At 42.1% G+C, this 20493-nt stretch overlaps 1 protein-coding gene across 6 annotated transcripts in view; it reads right to left on the bottom strand.

Annotated features, from left to right (window-relative positions):
- LOC114766769 (DNA topoisomerase I, mitochondrial) overlaps positions 1–20493 on the bottom strand; it is a 29911-nt gene that overhangs the window by 3340 nt on the left and 6078 nt on the right. For all 6 annotated transcript variants that reach the window (XR_003742860.1, XM_028957950.1, XM_028957949.1 and 3 more), the window contains 13 exons: positions 19961–20036; positions 19274–19326; positions 18152–18283; positions 17548–17623; positions 17037–17158; positions 16831–16946; positions 12169–12290; positions 9806–9928; positions 7572–7759; positions 6842–6986; positions 4839–4982; positions 3550–3735; positions 1657–1725 (listed from right to left, as the gene is read on the bottom strand). Coding sequence is in view for 5 of the 6 variants with exons in the window: in XM_028957950.1 (XP_028813783.1) it covers positions 1657–1725; positions 3550–3735; positions 4839–4982; positions 6842–6986; positions 7572–7759; positions 9806–9928; positions 12169–12290; positions 16831–16946; positions 17037–17158; positions 17548–17623; positions 18152–18283; positions 19274–19326; positions 19961–20036 (1552 nt within the window). In the remaining variant the exon portion in view is untranslated. The remainder of the gene's footprint in view (positions 1–1656; positions 1726–3549; positions 3736–4838; positions 4983–6841; positions 6987–7571; positions 7760–9805; positions 9929–12168; positions 12291–16830; positions 16947–17036; positions 17159–17547; positions 17624–18151; positions 18284–19273; positions 19327–19960; positions 20037–20493) is intronic.

Here is a 20493-nt window from a genome sequence, read left to right as displayed (position 1 = left end):
GACAAACGTGAGAACAAAACTCAATAATAAGTGAAGTAGGAAAAATGGATTCTGCACGTTGGGCTATTTGGCGTGCCGGCAGAGAATACACAACCAATTTCAGCTCTAATTACAAACCTCCCAAATAAACAGCACCCCAAACCAATCTAAATTTGGACAATGTTCAGTTTGGATACGTGTCACGTTAACGGGGAAATATTTCACGAGGCCACTTTGCAAACACAGACTTTATTTGAGCTTCTTGTTACCGCAGTCCAGCAGTAACACAAATCTTCACAAATTCCCAGGTGTTCTGCAGACTACATCTCTCGGACATGCCAGTTTTCCTTTTCCCCATCTGTGAAGATGTTGAAAGCAGCATTCTGCAGCTGTGGTGCAGGATAGAGCGTTCAGAATGTTCACTATAGTCTATTCTTGCAAAAGACAAGCTTCACTTAAAATGCAAACGAGTGTGTATCACTTAATCACTAGATGTCAGAATATAGCTTTAATTTCAGAACAGACACGAACACTGTCTGAATTAAAAGATATTTGTGTGTGTGTGTGTCTAGACTTCTCATTATTACATATTTTAGTCACACTGGCCTCATGGGAAAACTCTGTAAAACTGTTGTGCAGTTACAGCTTGTGAATTTCTCTGCAGTGGCTGTGCACCGCAGTGATATTGACCTGTGTCCAGAGCACTCAGTGGGGCAGAGGGAGAGCAGGCGGTCTCAGACCCGTTCTAAACGAACCTGCAGAACGATACTGCGTACGAGTCCATCCTCCCGAATATTCAATCAGATACAGGGCAACGAAACTCTCTCCATTACAAGTTTTACTATTAAGAGAGTATGTTGAGAAACTTCCTGTGGCTGCCCACATCAAAGGCTTGCTTTTAATGTTCAAAGAAGAAACCCGCACCCTCAAAGTACAGACATGCAACTAGCTGCATCTAGACATGCAGCCAATAAAATCCCTTTGGAAAAGGGTGTCTGTCAAAGGGTGTCAAAGGGTGTAAGGGTGTCTGTTCAAAAATGTACATTACCTCCCTCACGAATAATAAGCTTGTAAGCCATTTAGGAAAGTGGTGCATCTGGGAATTTGCTTTAGCCCACCTTAAAAACCAACCAATCAATAAATAAAACCACCTTAGCCACGCATAAAGGTTCCATGGGCGCCTGGTTCAGGTGTGTCTGCAGCCAGAAAGCAAACGGATTGTCGGGGTTCACAGCAGTAAAGAGGCCATTTGTTCACTCCGTGGTCAGCAGCAGTGCAACCACCATGCCTAACAGTGTCCTCACAGTTCAGACCCTAATCGTGTCCGTCCACTCACTAACTGGCTCTCATTGCTGCTTTGACCTTTCCGTGTAAATGACAAGTTTCCCTCCAACCATGCTGTAGCAGCGAATAGGGAGAGGTGAGGAAACAGGAGGCATGTATAATCCCCCATAATCCCCTTCTCTCCTCCAGCCTCTTTCATGGGGTTTGAAACTGAATCCATGACAAGGTCAGAGAATCAGTGAATTGGAGGGGAAAGGGAGGGTGGGAGTGAGGGAGGAAGTGAGGGAGAACGAGACAGAGATGCAATGAGATATATTGACAGCACACACACACACACACACACACACACACACACACACACACAGAAAAAACAACCCCCCCTCCCACACTCACATTGAGGCGATCAAACAGGTCATCTCCTGGCTGCTTGTTTTCCATGAAAAGCTTGAGGTTTTTGAAGACCTGAAATTACAGTAAAATATTGTTTACTCATCTGTGTAAAGCAGACGCGAGTGATCCTGATGAGAGTCGAGGGCAGCCCTGCCCTCCCGCCGCCATCCACGCAGGAGGAGGGGTGGGGGGTGGGGGTGCAAGCAAAACTCTCAATTATATACGACATTTCCAAGAACTCCGGCATCCTCCTTCCCTCTAAATAAAATGGCTAAAATATTCATGAAACTAATTAACGGCAGCAGATGTGTTGCTTTTAAGACCGACTCATTTGAATAACAATCTACCCTTCAGCAAAACAGAGGAGGCGGAGAACGGAGCGCCATGAGGAGCGCGTGCTGCGTGGCGGTGGACTTGTTCTACACTCGGTTCCGATTCGATTTCTGCCAGAGCCAAGCGGTGAATGACACGTACATCAAAACCCTGCCAGTCACTCAAAATCAGGCAAAGCACAGACATTTTTCTCAGAATGCACTATATTGACAGGAGTATTGTGACAAATGCCTTTACACACATGAACTTTAATGACAACCTATTCTTAATAGGATGCCTTCAGTATGGAGTTGGCCCACCCTTTGAAGCTAAAACAGCTTTGCCTCTTCTCTGAGGCAAAGCTTATTGGAATTTTTTCAGGGGAGCATTTGTGAGGTCAGCCACTGACGTTAGAGAAGAAGGCCTGGCTCACAGTCTCTGCCCCAATATATTCCAATGGCGTTTTATCTAATCGTGGGTCAGTGCAGGCCAGTCAAGTTCCTCCACAACATCCATGCTAATCCATGACAAACTCACTGAGACCAGCTATCTCAGATATCCTGCCACGTGACCGGATGCGTTGTTCAAGTCAACTGAGGGAAGAAAGAGCTGTTTTGCAGGAAGCAGAACCAAGCCATAGCTAAAACAGGAACAGACACAAACACTTCATATTCAAGCAACTAGAATATCATGGAGAAAGTATATTTGGAAAGCCATAATTTGTGCTATATATTTATATAAGAGTTCTGAAAAGTATGTTCGTTTGCAGAGCCAATACTTGGTTGGAGATAAAGGGTTGAAAATTTCCCTTTTGAATAATAAATACAACATTCTAAATTCTTGATATATCCAGGGGTGAGAACTGTAGGGTCGTAAATTACATTTTAATAACTTCACAGAACCAAAACAAAAAAATAATTGTAAATGATCAAAGCAGAACAATATCAGGTAGGGGAGGTGAGGTGGTTTGCTCATTCGGATTGGCTGATGACTGGTCATGGGACCTGGACTCAAAACATCTCTAATTCCCAAGCGGAGTGAAGGGAGAAATTAAGATTCGTTCAATTAGATTTGACATTTACGAGAAGCCTTTTCTCGCTGAATAAACCGGCTCAAATATTCAGGGAACTAATTAATTTTACCTGATGAGCTGCTTTTTAAAAAGTCCTCATTTAAATAATTAAACCTTGTGCCACAAAACAAAACGCTGCCCATCAGAAGCAACCGTTTCCTTCACACGCTCTTCTCTCTCGCACCAGCGCTGTGACATTTCCCCCTTCATACTAACAAACGTATCCCTGTTTACGCCAGCGGCGCAGATCAGCCGTACTCCCCGCCTGTGCATCCAAACTCACAAAGCTGTGGATTTCGAAATCCTGCCCTGGAGGCCTGCTGTGTGTTATAAAGTCTGCACTGAGGTGACTGACCGAAGCCAGAGACCATCGCCTCCTGCTTTCACAAGCGGGTGATTGATGGGCGAGTGTAACGCAACGCCCCTGACCGCCCGAACACGCGGCAGCCGTCCCAGGCAGGATTTCTGAAAGTTGATCCTCTACCCCCGGCCAGGGCTGCGTCAGGCCTTACCCTCTTCGTGACGGGGACCTTGTTGTAGTAGCGGATGCAATCTTTACCCAGGAAGTCAAACTCCACCACGCACTTCTCTCCGTCGAGCGAGTCGTGGAGCATGATGTGCTCCACCCGTAGCGAGCAGCAGCCCACCGTGTCGGCCGTCTCTCCCTCTTCCTTTTCGTTACCCGCTCTCAGGGCCAGCTACACGGAATTAAAATGACGAGTCATTATAAAAAAAAAAAAAAAAAAAAAAAAAAAAACAATCATCAAGATGAACAAGGAATTTGGCAGCATCTACTTCATACAGACGCCTGCAAAAAAAAAAACTTACATTCTCTGACAGGTAACTGGCACATTTTTTCCAAAAACAGAAAAAAAAAAAGAAAAAAAGATAGCTCCAGAATAAAACAAGCAATGCAAATTCAACCTAGCTGAAAGCACAGAGGGCAAAAATAAGTTAATAATAATAAAAAGTTAACCTAAATAAACCATTCAGTCCCAAAGTGAGCATCAGGTCCCTGATGGCTTCAATCTTTGCAAATTTTCCACTTGTGGGACTAATCAAGGATTATTATTTTATACTCAGTTTATCAGAACGTCTCAAAAAAAAAAAAAAAAAAAAAAAAAAGAATAAAGGTGGGCAGGATTGAGAGTAAAATTCTTCCTGAGGGTGTGCGTACTATGAAACCTGGAGAAAACTGCAGGGCGCTTTATAAACAGCAGCCCCGTAGCATTACGCTACTTAAAGTGCACTATTTAGGAATTCAAAACCTATGGGACAAATTTGAGGGTTTTCTTTTATTTATTTGTTTTTATGAGTTAGAGTTGGATGAAAGTCAGTAAGAAGGTACAAGAGAGATCAGATTTACTATGACAATAAATGATGCCCACTGCAGCGAGAATTAACTCATCGTCAGTCTCTCATTAATGAGGAAGTAAACAGTCTGGAACGAGGGCGTTTAACCCACAGTCCAGGAGGTGCTCTTGTCCTGGGGTAAGGCCAACATGCACCATCCACACCGGGAAAGGTAACTCCTGAGCACACCAGTGTACAGGGTGATATTATTACAAATTTTGTATATAAGAGACGTTGTTTTCCTGGGTCATTGTATTGCCAAAATAATTTAAGAAAAAAAATCACAAAGCAGCTTTAAAATTGACTTTAAAAGAGAACATTAGGTAGAAGAACATGAATTAGCGACAAAGACCTGAAATAGTCAATATCTGTTGCACAGTTACTGCAAATATATCGGACACTCATAAATTATAAATACAGGCGGGAGAGAGGGCAAGACTACACTCACCTTGTCAATAAAGTAGAGGGCCACGGCTCTCTGGCGTGTGCCCATCTGTTTGGACTTCAGGTCATCCTTATACTGGGCTCTGATCCCATCCACCCGTGACTTCAGCTGCCGCGCCACCTCATACTTCTCCCAGTCCTTCTCCCCCTGCAGGGCACTCACCACATTAATCACGTCCTGCCCAACCTCAAGGCGAGCTGCTTCCGGACTTTTTCATTAATACAAATTTAAGGCCTGATGCTGGCCTGCTTGAGATCACTTTAGGATCACAGAGGGTGCAAGTAAACAACTTGTGTCATTTTTGCATCAACACGTAACACAAACTAAGACCGGTCAGTGGTGCAAATTAACAAATGCAGAAACAAATCCTTTAGGGAGAGTGTGAAGGCATGTTTTGCCACAGAGCAGTAATTGTTAATTATTACTACACTTTCTATGATTTTAAAGAGCAGTGATGCATGAACACGTTGAGGAGGGTAGATCTAATGTTCTCATTATCTTCTGGGTTCATGCTGCATCACAACACCCGATGCCATTGGCCAAATGCCTCTGGGTTATTAGGACCTACTCGATCCGGTAACTTCCCTCAGCTTGACAAAACCGTGAAGCATTTATCTTTATGCCTTCTAACTAGCTCTGGACTTTTACCACCTTCTGGTTTGAACTGCCAGAGAGACACCATGGCAACAAAACCGCAAAGCACCTCTGATAGTAGCACTTAATGAGAGAGATAAGACTGGGATGGAGCAGGGCTTTAGAGGATATAGTGAGAGAGTTCAGAAATCAGGCTGTTTTGGAGGGCTGGAAGGACATGCTGCGCTGATTCTGGATTGTCTGTGTCGTCGAGTGATTAGGGCGGGACTGATTGCATGGCTTCCTGATTTGATTATGTGAGAGAGGCAGGTTAAGGAGCGAGACAAATGATTCAGGTGGGAAGCTGTGAGACCAGCACGGTCCCAAAACCCACTCTCCCACCAGTCCCTTGATTAAAAAAGCAAAAGCTCAAAAGCTAAATGTCATCACATTGAATCTTCCAGACAAAGAAAGGTTAAATGAATAGCGGTCTATAGAAGGTAACAAAGGTAGAAATTGAGAGTGGGAAAGAAATGAATGAAGGAATTAAAAGATGGCTTCTTGCCTGTCAGTCCAAGGGCAAGCTTGTTTAAACTTATCTGCATGAAATATGTTTATGCAACAAAACGCCATTTGATTTTTTTTTTTTTACATTGCTCTGTGAATGTCTGAAGTCTCCAACAGTAAATTTGACTTTCAACACTAAACCAGCTTAATGGAATCCTATAACAATACAATGAGAAAACATAAAAGCCAAAAATCTAAAAAAGCCAGATAACAGTGTACACTTGAGACTGGATCTGTTAAGAGCGCAGTAGACTGATTTATATTTGTGTGTCCATAAAACCGAATCGACTCTTCAAAGGAAATAGCCTGGACCGAGGCTAGACAATCATATCACATCACAAGCTGCTATATTTAAATACAGGACTCATTTTGCTGTACTTGTGAACTAAGTTTTCAATGAGCAAGAGACATTATTTTCACACACATGCAAAGCTTAACCCCACTCTCAGTCTTTGGGACACTGCAGAAGCCTTAATGCAGTGTTCATGTTGGACTGAAATTTAAAATGAAAGTTAATTGAATAAATGCCATGGCAATAAAAGATTTAAAAATCATAGCTAAAGGGAGTCTAACCAAATATGACAATGAGTGTATATATTTTTTATTCTATATTCTGTACAATGGACACTACAATCTAGAGGAACTAATAATATGAAAGTGACAGTAAACGTTAGGGTGTCTATAGGAATTTTGTGGGAAAACACTGATATTAATGTTCAATAAGCAAAGGTTATGATTTATCAATGCTTCTTTTTAAAATGAAAGGCTTGAGACAAATGAAAAAGGCAACAATCCCAAGCTAACACTGTCTGGTTTAAATAGTGTAAGCTGCAACTATTTATATCAAGTGGAAACTCTCATCTCACCTTCAATTTGGAGTTAGCGTTGAGCATGACGTACTTTGTTGCACCCTGCACATTGTCAGTCCAGCTGGCCAGCCACGTCACTGTGTTGTCATGGCGAACTTCCTTCCATTGGTGACCAGCAGGGGGTTCTGGCACATGAGATTCTCTGTGCAAGAGATAAGAACCTCATCCCACATCGGTACCTCAGCCTGTGCCAAGTTATCAACTAATAGCTTTGTAAGTTACACACAAAAAAGGGTTGTGATATCAGTGGTACAGGCCAGTGACATGAACCAGCTTTTTACAGCGTTCTGATACTATTATACCATTTTTGATGTGTATGAATGGCTGCTGACACAATGCAACAACCTGAACAGTTATAGATTAAATAATTCTGCTATATACTTGTAAAACCGCACAGCATTGCACCATTTTACCCACACAAACCATTTGCTCCAGGAAATATCACATTACATTTCAGTCAAGCTGAAGGCATTTCCGTGACATATTTTATGCAATACCTGTTTTCTGTGCAAATGTCAAGCTTCTTTGTGGTTACATAAGAGGAAAAACCTTCGATTAAATTTACTGATAAAATAATGCCCTGAGTCCCAAAATAACAAACATCTGTCATGCATCATGTCATGCATCATTCCTTAAAATGTGAACCAGGGCAGTTAATGCAACTAAAGACAGAAACCACTGCATTCACACTGGGTTCTACATGAGGTGAGATAAGGCACTCATGTACTTGCTGCAGTTTATTATGACGTCTTCCGGCCGGATCCTCTTCTTCAGCAGGCCCTGTTTGGGATGATCTCCTCTGCCACGGAACAGTCCTGGGGGCTCAATCTTGAAATTGCCAATACGCTCGCGGTGGTGGTCAAGCATACAGAAGCCATACTCATCTGTTATCTTCTGATTGGCCTCTTTAAGTACCTTAAAAGAACACGGCACAATCAGATCTGAATCTCATTCTTTTTCTATTTTTTGTCCTTCCATATACCAGCTGCAAAGTTAATAGTCACAATGAATTATTACAATGTTACAACTGCTTTTAGTGCAGGATTCAATTCAAATGTTACTGAACAATTCTGCCAATGATAGCAATATTTACTTTTTTTCAAAAGTAAAAAAATAAAAAAGTAAAAAAAGTTAAATTCACTGTTCCACATTATTACGCACAAACATTGTATAGGTTGACTAGAACTGAAAATGGTTTGTTGAATTTGAAGGATTAACAGGTCATATTTACTAAAATGAAGAAAAAACTTGCACCCCCGAGTTGCTCGCTTGAACTGCCTCCTACCACAAAAAGATCTTGAGGATGCTCCAATGGTTCTCCATCGGATTGAGGTCAGGGAAGAATGGGGGCCACACAATGATGCAGAGGTATTCGTTGCAGCATCAATATGATTTTGTTAAGGAAGTGACGTTTTTTTTCCTTTTGTACCATGGAAGAAATTGGTAGGCCAGAAACCCCACATACTTTTCAGAGGAAATTTTTACTCCTTCAGGGACAGTAAAGGGGCAGACCAGCTCTCTAACCATGATTCCAGCCCAAATCATGACTCCTTCTTGCTGACATTCCACCACTCCATCCATCTGGATCATCCAGGGTTGTACAGCACTAATCGGTCAACAAGACTTTTTGAAAATGAGTCTTCAAGTACTTCTGGGCTCACTGCAGCCATTTCTGCAGCCACTTCTGAGTATTGGTAAGAGATGGCTGAATAGGAGATTAATAGAAGCACAGAATAGAACTACTGCAAGCCTCTGAAGGACCCTACGAGTTTGTGTGACTCCAAAGGCACCAGCAGCTTCAAACACCGATTTGTTGCTTTGTAATGGCATTTGAGCAACTGCACTCTTAATTTATTTATTTGACAGAATATAAATTATTCTACCTCATTATGCCTGTATCTGCATAAACCAGTATGTACTCTAAATCAGCCACAAATCTCTTAATAGTACGATAATCACGCATTTTTTGTGAAATATCTAAGGTTTTCATACTTTGTCCAAGGCATTCAACTCTTTCCCGCTTTTCAGCCACAAAGATCCTTACACCCTCCTATATTGCTTGAAAATAATGTGGAATTCACAGGTGTCCAAGATTAATTTCAGTGATCCAAAGAGCCCTGAGACCCAATACAGTTAATTTTGCAATTTGGATGGTGGTTTATAAGCCAATAAAACTGTGTGTTTATTATACTGACTGACTGGCTCTCACTATGGTTCAGTATGGTTGAGTATGGCCTGGCTCTGTGGTGCTGTCATCTGCAAATTTTGTGTCCAGTACATCCAGGTCACTGACAACACAAGCAAATTCTTTCACTGACCTTACATACTGCTCACACATGCAGAACCCCTCCTGTTCTTAATTCAGAATGAAAGGAGACTCGCATATTAACTACGGACGCCTACTAATTATTTTTGCTTGATCGATAACTCCCGGGTTGAACTGGGCAATCTTTGTGTTCAATGTCTCTCATCAATTTCCTCCCATTCATTTCCATTTCAAAATGCCACCACCCAGTCAATCTTACAGACGCAATTACCCTGAATGCTTTGTTTCAGCCTTGATGACTTTACCAATTACATTAATTTATTACCCGGACTCAAGACTTTGTCCCCCCATTCCCTGCTTTCCATCAGCTGGGGCAAATTATTTGGCAAACGACACAACATATTGGGCAATCTTCACAGGCCAGCATTACCATGAAACACTGACTAAACACATCTCACACAATTAATAATTATTTGTCATTGTCCAAAAGCCATTACTAATGCTATCAGCCCTTTGTTGCACCGCTGCCCAACTGGTAATTAGCATTCCAGTCAGACTATATTTTTTGTGCTGTGAAACTCTCTTATTCCTGGTAATCATAAAAACTGTTTCATGTTCTTACACATATTGTACCTAATGGTAAGTCATTTCCAGATGCAGTGTCCACACACCCCACCATACCCACACACACGCACCTGTTTCTCCTCCTTGGTCCTGTTTTTCCGTTCCTCAACCTTCTGTTTGTGGAAGTTGTGGTATTCACCAAAGTCACACTTTTCTAGGTCTGTAATGAGCATTCTCTCCTCCAGGGTCATCTCCTAAAGCAAGCAAAACTACCAATTCAATTACAGATTATACATCATAAATTAAACTGGACAAAATTGTAGACTGAAGTGATTGTAATTGTGAAACACAGAACAGCACACAGTGCACACAACAAAATAAGTATACCCAGCAGACAGTTTTTTATGCATAACAGCAATGAATAGATCTGAAACCATAAGGTGGTCAGCCCAAACACCAAAAACACCATAACATTCAAGTGTTTCATAATTACTAAGCAATTTCCAGGTGGTAGTAGCCTAGTGGGCAACACACTCGCCTATGAACCAGAAGACCCAGGTTCAAATCCCACTTGTGTCCCTGAGCAAGACACTTAATCCTAAATTGCTCCAGGGTGACAGTCCCTGTAACTACTGATTGTAAGACGCTTTGGATAAGGGCGTCTGAGAAATGCTGTAAATGTAATTTAAAGTTTTTTTCCTTATGGTGGGGTTAGAGAATGGCACACATGTTAACACCAACTCCCTCTAATATGCTCTCCCGCTGCCCTGAAAAGGTCCAGGCCATGGGGCATCATGAATTTTTATTTTTTTGTCCCATTCTTACTTGCCAGCCTGCTGAGAGCAAGTGCACACCCTCAGCAACAGGCTCAGAGAGGGGAATCAGTTGCACTGCAGGGGCACGTATTAACATCAGCCAGTGCCCAACAATCACGGCAGACAGAGCAGAAAATAAAACTTGAGATTACTTTATACAACATATTACATTTTTGATATGACGCAACAGTCATTTTAAATGCGGTAAATTGATAAATCAAAAACTCTAAATTTTCCTGGCTGACTTCAAATGGGTTACTAAGCAAAGGACTAGAACATCAGCTCTGACAGGTTTAGAACGTGAAAAAATCATATATTGAAGTTTATCCCAATAACATCAATGTGGAAAAGATTAAAAAAACGTCAAGCAGCACGGACCTGAATACGAAGTCTGACTGTGACGATTCAATATGGAGCATGAGCGGAGTGAATGAGTTCTTAGCTCACATCTGTCTTTTTTGAACATGGTTTCAACTATGGCATATATTCACACAGACACAATTTATGCTTTCACTAAAATGAAAACACCTGTTGAATAACATCAGTCATGGTTTTCTTTAGATTCTTTTACATAAACCCACTGCAGCACCAATCGCCAGGAGGAAGCAAACAATACGCTGATTCACGTTAAAAATAAATAAATAAATCATTTACACAGCGCCAACCCCTGAGCAAGACGAGGGGAAAATCGGAATGCTTCTAGAATACAGACTGGCAAGTGGAGATTATACGCTGAGGGTTCCTGGCTCCTAACAAACCAATTCCCGCCACGTTCAGCAGAACGGCCTTGGGATGGTGCAGGGTGATAAAGGCACAGGCAAATATAGTACAGGTGCAAGGACATCTCTCCATCTCTGCCTCTCCTCCGCCGCTCATCTCGGAGTGAGTGACAAGCAGGATGTGGGCGGAGACTGGTGCAGCCATGCGAGGCGAGGGCTCTGTGTTATAATAAAACTGTTTAATTGGATTTGTTCGAATGCGAGGAGAGAGTTGTCTGGATTAGCATATCAATGCCTTTACACAAATCGTATTTTCAAGAGCATTGAGCACTAAGCAGCACAAAATTAATTCTGCATGATACGCCTTCGGGCTTGGTGGGGTGCACAGTTTGAGAGACATCCCCCTCCCTCAGGCCCCCAAAAATGGATTTGGGGAGAAAAACAAACAAAAAAAAAGAATAGTCAGTCATCGAGAACTGCACTGTAACAAAATCCATGGTATTACATGAGCAGACACCACAAAACAAGTCCATCTACTGCCTTTTCTCCATCTCTCCATGTTGAAAAAGCTAAAAGTGTTACAGGCGTGAGGACTAACATACTCAGTGTAATACATACTGTAACATACCCAGAACTTTTCGCCTCTTTGGTTTTACCGCAGGGTAGTTTGCTCACTGCCTCTTCATGTTCTGGTTTGTACTTTTAATAATTCTGAACAGTGTGAATTATTAAAATGAATAATAAAAAATGAATCTGCACATCTCTGGCCCCTTGGACATGGCCCAGATCCTTACAGGCTGCCAAATTTACTGTTACACCTTTGCTTCAATCCCTACTGGATCTAAGTTTGCAAAACTGGAAAGCGCAGCACAAGGCTCTACTCTATTAAAAATATCCAGTACTTCCTGCAAAGGAAATGTGAACAGTACAGCATGAACAAAAAAAAAATAAAAATCGCACCTTGCGCCAGTCCTTGAAGAAGTTGTTACGGAAGACCTCCCTTGTGGTGTACTCATGGTCCAGCATCTGAGCAAAATACAAGGCCACCTCCTCTGCACGAAGACCGAGTTTCAATTTTTCACCTGAGAAACACATACACACTTACAATACTGTCTGGAATGTTTGCTTTTTTTCTAAATATGTCTGCTTTTACATTTACAGCACACAACACCCCATAATGACAACATGAAAAGTGTACTTGAGGTTTTGGCAAACAGTTGGAGGCCAGATGGAGGCCGCCTTAGTAAAAGGCACATGGCAGCCTGCCTGGAGTTTGCCAAAAGGCACCTGAAGAACTCTCAGGCCATGAGAATCAAATTTCTCTGGTTTGACGTGTCAAAGATTAAACTCTTTGGTATGAATGACAGGAGTCATGTTGGAAGTAAATAAGGCCAATACCATCCCTACAGTGAAGCATGGTGGTGGCAGTATCATGCTCTGGGGATGTTTTTCAGCTGCAGAAACTGGAAGACTAATCAGGATAGAGGGAAAGATGACTGCAACAATGTACAGAAACATCCTGGATGAAAACCTGCTCCAGAACACTCTTGAGCTCTAGACTGGGGCGGTGGTTCCTCTTTCAGCAGGACAACCCTAAGCTCACAGGTGATTTGGCTTCAGGACAAATCTGAAGGCCCTTGAGCAGCCCAGCCAGAGCCCAGACTTGAATCCAATTGAACATCTCTGGAGGGATCTTAAAATGACTGTACTGACAAATGGGCAAAATTTGTCTTTTTAGTCTTAGACTTGAGGCTGTAATTGCTGCCAAAGGTGCATCGACAAAGCATCGAGCAAAGGCTGTGAATACTTACGTACATGTGATCTCAGTTTTTTTTTTAAATAAATTTGTCAAAACCTCAAGTAAACTTTTTTTCAACTTTTTATGGGGTATTGTGTGTAGAATTCTGAGGAAAAAATTAATCCATTTGGAAAAAGTGATTAGCTATGAGCATTAATATAAATTAAAATATTTTATAACAAATAAAGCAGTGGTGGCCTAGTGGGTAAGGAAGCGGAAGGTTGCCGGTTCGAATGCCGATCCGCTAAGGTACCACTGAGGTGCCACTGGGCAAAAGCACCATGCCCACACACTGGCGCAGAGGACACATTTTGTTGTGTCAACGTCTGCTGTGCTGCAGCGTTTCACAATGACAATCACTTCACTTTCACTTCAAATGTTTTAAATAGTCATATACGTATTTAAGCCAATCAAAATCAAAAGCCTGTCAGCATGCTGTTTCTTTATTTGAAATTGAGTTGAAGAGGCACTTTAGTGGATCAGCATGACCTTTCAGGTTTGAAAGTCGACAGAATCTGGATCTGGATCAGGAAGGCTGACACATCACCCTGGTGCTTCCAGCTCATGGCTCAAGCAAGATCAATTAGACTGGCAGCTTGTGTATTTACATTCCCCACCACGCGATGACTCAGCACCCAGAAAACAGAGCAGCATCCGGCCAAATATGCCAAAAGGGTGGAGGATCCACTTGTGATGTAAAGCAGCTCTCAAAGTTTGAGCAGAGCATCAAATCAAGTTGAGCCAACAAAAGCATGATTGTTTCAAAAGATGAAATAACAAATCCCCAGGGCTCGGGTGTGGGCATCAAACGAAGCATCTCCCCTGCATGCAGAGAGACATAATGAGACGGACTTTGAGGCATTTAGAAGAAATCCATAAATGTGAAGTGGGGCTTAACGGCGGATTCCGATAGCAGAAATGGGTGGAGTGCCTCCCCTGCTGCTACCTGCCAGGAACACAGGTCAGGTCTCGACCTCAGCAAGACCCAGAGCATCTCAACACCACCGCCTGGACGAGGACAGCTGGGCACCTAAGCCCTGAGGTCTCGGCACAACTCTGGCTAGACTTCTTAGGCACGTTTGAAATGGCCTAGAGGGGGCACTAGAGAGTTCCCCTACTGCTTGTGAAAGATGGAAAGGTTCCTGAACACCTGAATACAAAGAAACACTCTTGAGAAGCTGTAAAGGAAGAAGCAGGTCAGATAGGGGAGAGAGAGGGGAAAAAAAGGTACCATCTGATATTTAAAAGGTACCCCTGAAGTGCCACTTGCAGCATTTTCCCCGAAGCCCTCTGACTTGCTGGCTTTTTGGGAATTGAGCATGACCAATCTGTGCATTCTTTGGACAAGGAACGTCCATTTGAAGTAGATTTCACAAAAATCACTGTCAAATAGTACCAGAATACAGAAATCACATAATATCTAACCAAGGAAAGGTGTTCATTCATATTTTAAAATGTTCTATTTTAATCTTATAGCATACTGACTATAGTGTATGTCAAACTGGACAAAGATATGCAATATTTTACTCAAAAATAGATATTGTGATATATATCTGAGACATAATACTAAAGATAAAGTTAAAAGGACAATCTGAATATTACAGAAATTAAAAGTTCTCAATTACAACTAAAGCAATTGGTTGCCATGTGTCAACACTTGATTGTTTTAAAAATTGCAATAATTAACTAGTCTTTAAAAGTAAATTTTTTTAAAAGAAAAAAAGGTCCTGTGTGACAAAACACTTAGTAATGAGAAATGATGAGGACAATTTTTTTAATCTGACCATATATCTCATACCAAATACCCAATTATGTAATAATTAGATTAGATTAGATTCAACTTTATTGTCATTACACATGTACAAGTACAGGGCAACGAAATGTAGTTTAGGTCTAACCAGAAGTGCAATAAGCAGCAAGTGCAGGATACAGTTCAAATAAGTTAAGTTATATATATATACATAAAGTGATATGTGCTATACATAAAGTGATATGTGCTATACATAAAGTGATATGTGCTATACATAAAGTGATATGTGCAGTACAAAGTGATATGTGCAGTGCAGTGATTATCAAGAGTGAATGGGGGGGGCAGAGGAGTTCAGCAAGGAAACAGCTCTGGGAAAAAAGCTGTTCCTAAGTCTGCTGGTTCTTGTCCGTGGTAGCCTGAACCGTCTGCCTGAAGGCAGGAGAGAGAACAGTTCGTGGGCCGGGTGGGAGGAGTCCTTAAGAATACTGTGAGCTTGACGCAGACAGTGCTTCCTCTGGATTTCCTCAATGGATGGAAGTGGAGTCCCTGTGATGCACTGGGCAGTTTTCACCACCCGCTGCATCGCCTTACGCTCAGCAACAGTGCAGCTTCCATACCACACTGTGAGACAGCTGGTAAGGATGCTCTCTATTGTAGAGCGGTAAAAGTTCAACAGGATGGTAGTGGGTAGCTGGTTCTTTTTTAATGTTCTCAAGAAGAAGAGGCGCTGGTGAGCCTTCTTGACCAGGCTGGAGGTGTTAATGCTCCAGGACAGGTCCTCTGAGATGTGGGTCCCCAGGAACTTGAAGGATGTAACAGGCTGCACAGTCATCCCATTGATGTGGATGGGATCATGCGAGCCTCTTCTCTCCCTCCTGAAGTCCACAATGAGCTCCTTGGTCTTGGTGGTGTTTAAAAGAAGGTTATTTTCTGTGCACCAAGTGGCCAGATGCTGGACCTCCTCCCTGTAGGCAGTCTCATCGTTGTTGTCGATGATACCTATCACCGTGGTGTCATCTGCAAACTTAATAACGGAGTTTGATCCATACATAGGTCGGCAGTCATGGGTGAAGAGGGAGTAGAGGAAGGGGCTCAGCACACAGCCCTGTGGTACACCAGTGTTGAGCGTGACAGTAGTGGAGCGGATGTGGCCTGACCTTACATGCTGTGGTCTGCTGGTCAGAAAGTCCATAATCCAGTTGCAAAGTGAGGTGTTGATGTCCAGGGCTCTAAGTTTAGAGATTAGCTTAGAGGGGATGACAGTGTTAAATGCTGAGCTGAAATCAACAAACAGCATCCGTGCATATGTGTTTTGCTTGTCCAGGTGTGTGAGTACAGAGTGCAGCGCTATGGAGACTGCATCCTCTGTGCTCCTATTGCTACGGTACGCAAACTGGTGTGGGTCCAGAGTTGGTGGGAGAAAGTCCCTCAGATGTCCCAGGACTAACCGCTCGAAGCACTTCATGATTATGGGTGTGAGTGCTACAGGGCGGTAGTCATTCAGGCATGTTGGGCTAGAATGTTTCAGCACTGGTACAATGGAGGTAGATTTGAGGCATGTTGGAACAGCTGCTTGGGCGAGAGACATGTTAAAAATGTCCGTGAATACGCCAGCGAGCTGCTCTGCACATGCTCTAAGTACGCGCCCCGGGATGCCGTCTGGTCCGGCAGCCCTGCGCGCGTTGATCCGGCTCAGTGCAGTGCAAACATCTGAGGAGGTGAATGTGATGGGCGAGTGGTCGGTAGATGAGGGGATCCTGACAGCAGGTTGCTTGTTGTCTCTTTCAAAGCGAGCATAAAAGTCGTTGAGCTCATTCAGAAAGAGGACATCTTTCAGTAGTTTAGCAGAATGAACGTCACAGAATTTATGTTGTTTATTCTGTTAAAACCAGCTCATTTGAATAATTCTCATAGGTTTGTTCCCATGTTCCATCACATTCCAGTCATTTCCCTCTCCTTCACACACAGAGAAATCCTTCCACTTTTCAGTCACATTCCTTTCAGAATGTAATGTAACCCAAAGACTATCAGTAAAGTGTCATCAAACACTTTAAGATGCAGTCTTAGGACTCACCGTTATAGTAGAAGTTCAAATTTTCAGGAAGAGGATTGTACTCTGGCGGGAAATAGGGGCCTTTGTGTTCAAGAAATTTCCACTTAATTCCTGCTTCGTACTTTTCTTCCTCCCACCTAAAGCAGGTTAATCAAAAAAACAATAAAATCAACGAACATACGGAATATATTGATTGCTACTCAGATCAAACATATATCAACACACACCATCGCCATCTCTGTTGCTCTTCTTCCTCTTTTAGTTTGCGCTTTAGAGTCCTAGCTGCCTCAATCTCTTCCTTGGTCTTCTTCTTGGTTACTGACTTTTCTGACTCCTCTTTTTTGGGCATCTGGAAAAAACAAATGTACACACAATTCATGTGTTTTACTAAGGAGAAAACAAACGGATCAGATGCTATGAGGAAAAAAACCTTGTTTTAAAATGGCGGATGTTTCAGATTCATCTATCATCAGGCACACACAAGGCTACATTGCCATATGTGCACTGATCGAAAAGAATACGTCCAGATGTTGTTTTGGACTTTTCCAATCTGGACTCAGAGTAAAGCCACCAGACCAAGACATCAAACCTCTCAAAGCCAAAGAGAGGAAAGGTGTTGGACGAGACGTCCAAATTAGAAGCGGCGCATCTACAGGTGCTAAAAGGCGAACCGCCTGAATATTACATGGCCATCTGTCTATGACTCACGATCTGTTAATTAATTTCCTGGATCTTTACCTTCAGTTTCCCCTCATTTTTCTTCTTATCAGTCTTTGCCTCAGCACTGATGTCAGTTCTCTTCTTTTTTTTCACCCTGAGGTATGAACACAAAATCAATCATGTCTAGAAATTAAGGTTTTAATTCTACCATCTTTAACCGAGATTGCACCATCTTAAATTAACACAATATATTAGTAATAAAAAAAAGTCATTTATTAAACACTGGTTCCTACTGTTGCACAATGTAGTGGTGAGAACATTAGTCATTGGCATAGGGCATAAGTCCTTGACCCCACATACAGTCTGCACATGTACCCCGCCCACCACCAAACCACACCCCAGCCATCCCACCTCACTACACAGACCCTCAACATCTAGCAATTCCAGCAAGCCTAGCCAATTCAAACATTCATGAAGTTTAATGATTACTGGTTTCAGAAATTGAATGTTTGTATTCTCATCAATGTGTTCTAGATCGTGCAACACCTCCAGATTGCATGCCAAAATTGGTGGGCGGAAGACTGTCATTCTTCCTTTATCCCCAAAAAACATTTGCTAGTGGAAAAGGGAGGAAAAAAAAGGTGAGGGGAAAAAGGGACATTTGGGAAGCAGCAGCACTTACGCTGCCGCCTTTTCTGAAGAGCATGAGGTCCCTTTCCCACTTTCATCCTCCTTCTGCCTTTTCCTTTTCTTCCCCCTCTTTTCTTGCACGAAGTCTTCATCTGCTGGCTCCTCCTTCGACCCCAGCTGGAGCCTGGAAGAGAAAAATACAGACATGACACAGGCTTAAGACAAAAAATAAATAATTATAATTAACTTAATAACAGTAATTAAATGTGTTTATAATGAAGCATAATGGTAAACTATATAATTATGCCATTTAGATCTGCTAGAATCCCTTTCCATACAGGTTCACAAAAGTAAAAATGAAAATTAGTTGCATTAAAAAATTACATTTAATTGTAAAATCCATGCGTGATCTTGCTTTCAACACCTGGGTGAGAATTATTAATATTTTGGCTAAATTATATGCATTATGATATTGGCCAGTAATATGTTGGGAATTGAGCCCGACTGCTTGTTACTTTATGTAAATGGGGGAGGTTGTAATGTTAGTAACACCCCACCATCTATTTTGCAAGCATTATAGTGTCCAATTCATTGTTATGGAACTGAATGAAGTCCCTGAACTGTACTGATTACAATACAGATGAATTATTATAATATTTTCCCCCCGATATTTTTACTGGCCAATTCTCCAGATCAAAGAGTCTAGTATTCATGTTAAATAGAATGGAAAGGTCTCCAGCTTGGTCGCTCACTAACTCTCCCTCTCTGCAGTGAATTCTTAGCTGCAGGCCATCTCCTCACAGTCCGGATTTCAATTCATTACTTTTCCTGACAACCCACAGACCCCCCCCATTTCAATAATGCCAGAAATTAATTTCCTGAAAGCGAGCCAATGCTCAGAAGTAAATCAACATAGATGCAGTCCCAGATCCTGGACATCCAAATCATCAGAATTAATTTCCATCAACCTGGGGTTTAAAAAAAAGAAAAATTTGATTCCATTTGAGACAGAAATGGATTAAAACTCATTTCGGAGTGTGGCAGCAGCTTGTTGCCAAATTAAAGCTTTCGAACCTTTGTTGGATGTGACGAGCTGTGAGCACCACCGCAATTAGAAAGCCTACGCGTCAACCTCACAATACAAAAAAATAAAATAAAAAATAAAAAAACTCACCGTGCTGCGTCATCCACTTGAAACTCCGAGCTCTCTACTTGTTCTTGTTTCACCTGGCAGGGAGTAAATTCAAGCAGGATTTAGATTTCGAAGTCTGACCTTAATAAACTCATTCATTGACACATGCATAGATTTCTTCTCCCTTCTGAACCCATTTATTTGAATGGTGCATGTGCTTTAATCATAAGGCTTGACCTTTGAGCAGCATGTCCTGAATGTGTCCAATTCCCAGGCAGCCATTTATGCCTATTTTTACATTCTGAGGATTGAATATTCATGCTGATTATGCAATGCAGTCCAATGCATGCACAAAATTGTCAAAACTGATTTTGACAACAGAATGCACAACAACACAAAATCCACAAAAATGCAGACAAAAAAAAAAGAAGCAGGGTGACCACAAGTGCCAATTTAGTACTTTTACCTCACCTAAAACGCATGTCTTTGTAATGTATCAGTCCAAAAAAATGAGTTATGTGGATTTACCTTTTATTTTACGGTTTTACAGACTTTGAACAGCAAGTATAAGGTCTCCTGCTTCATCTAAATAAATCCAGGATGTGCTAACCCAGTACCACACATCCACAAGTAACCAGGTGTGAAAAGGTAAATGTAACCCTCACAGTCCTAAAATAATACAGACAAACTGGACTGATCAGAGTGATCTGCTATGCTTATGTAGTTTACCTCCTTCTCACCGTAGGTCTCGTCTCCACCCTGGGACTTCTTTACACCTCTGGATTTGACCTTCTTGGAAACGCGACTGTGGTGGGGCAGCAAAAAATACATACGGTTTTATCACCACCCTCAGAGAGCAGCTCGATGCCATGCTTCCTCTTCCGTCACCGTAACCTTCAGCTTAAGTGAAGTCTGGTGACGGAGGTGCCATCCGGTCTCGTCACAGGAGGCTGCAGCCATCAGCGCTTACAGGTGTCTGTTCCTAGATCTTTCATATGGTTAATTATGATCGCCATTGATGGGCGACCGCGCACCGTGTTCGTCATCTCACACAGTGAGTCGGGTATCGAGAAAACAAAAGTGTATTCATTTCAAATAAAAAGATGGAGCACTTTACGCTCCGTGTAAAAAAAAATGTGAGTGCCCACCTACTCCCTCGCTCACTGGCTGTGTATGATAATGTGCAGCTGTTGCTGGAGTCGATTTAGTTTTTAATATTTTGGGTTTTGTTGCCAGCCTGAAGGCCTGTAACAGTGCGTTTT

This window comes from Denticeps clupeoides, chromosome 17 (genome assembly GCF_900700375.1).
Source record: "Denticeps clupeoides chromosome 17, fDenClu1.1, whole genome shotgun sequence".
Classification (NCBI taxonomy): Eukaryota; Metazoa; Chordata; class Actinopteri; order Clupeiformes; family Denticipitidae; genus Denticeps; species Denticeps clupeoides.
This window is presented reverse-complemented; position numbering and strand designations above follow the sequence as displayed.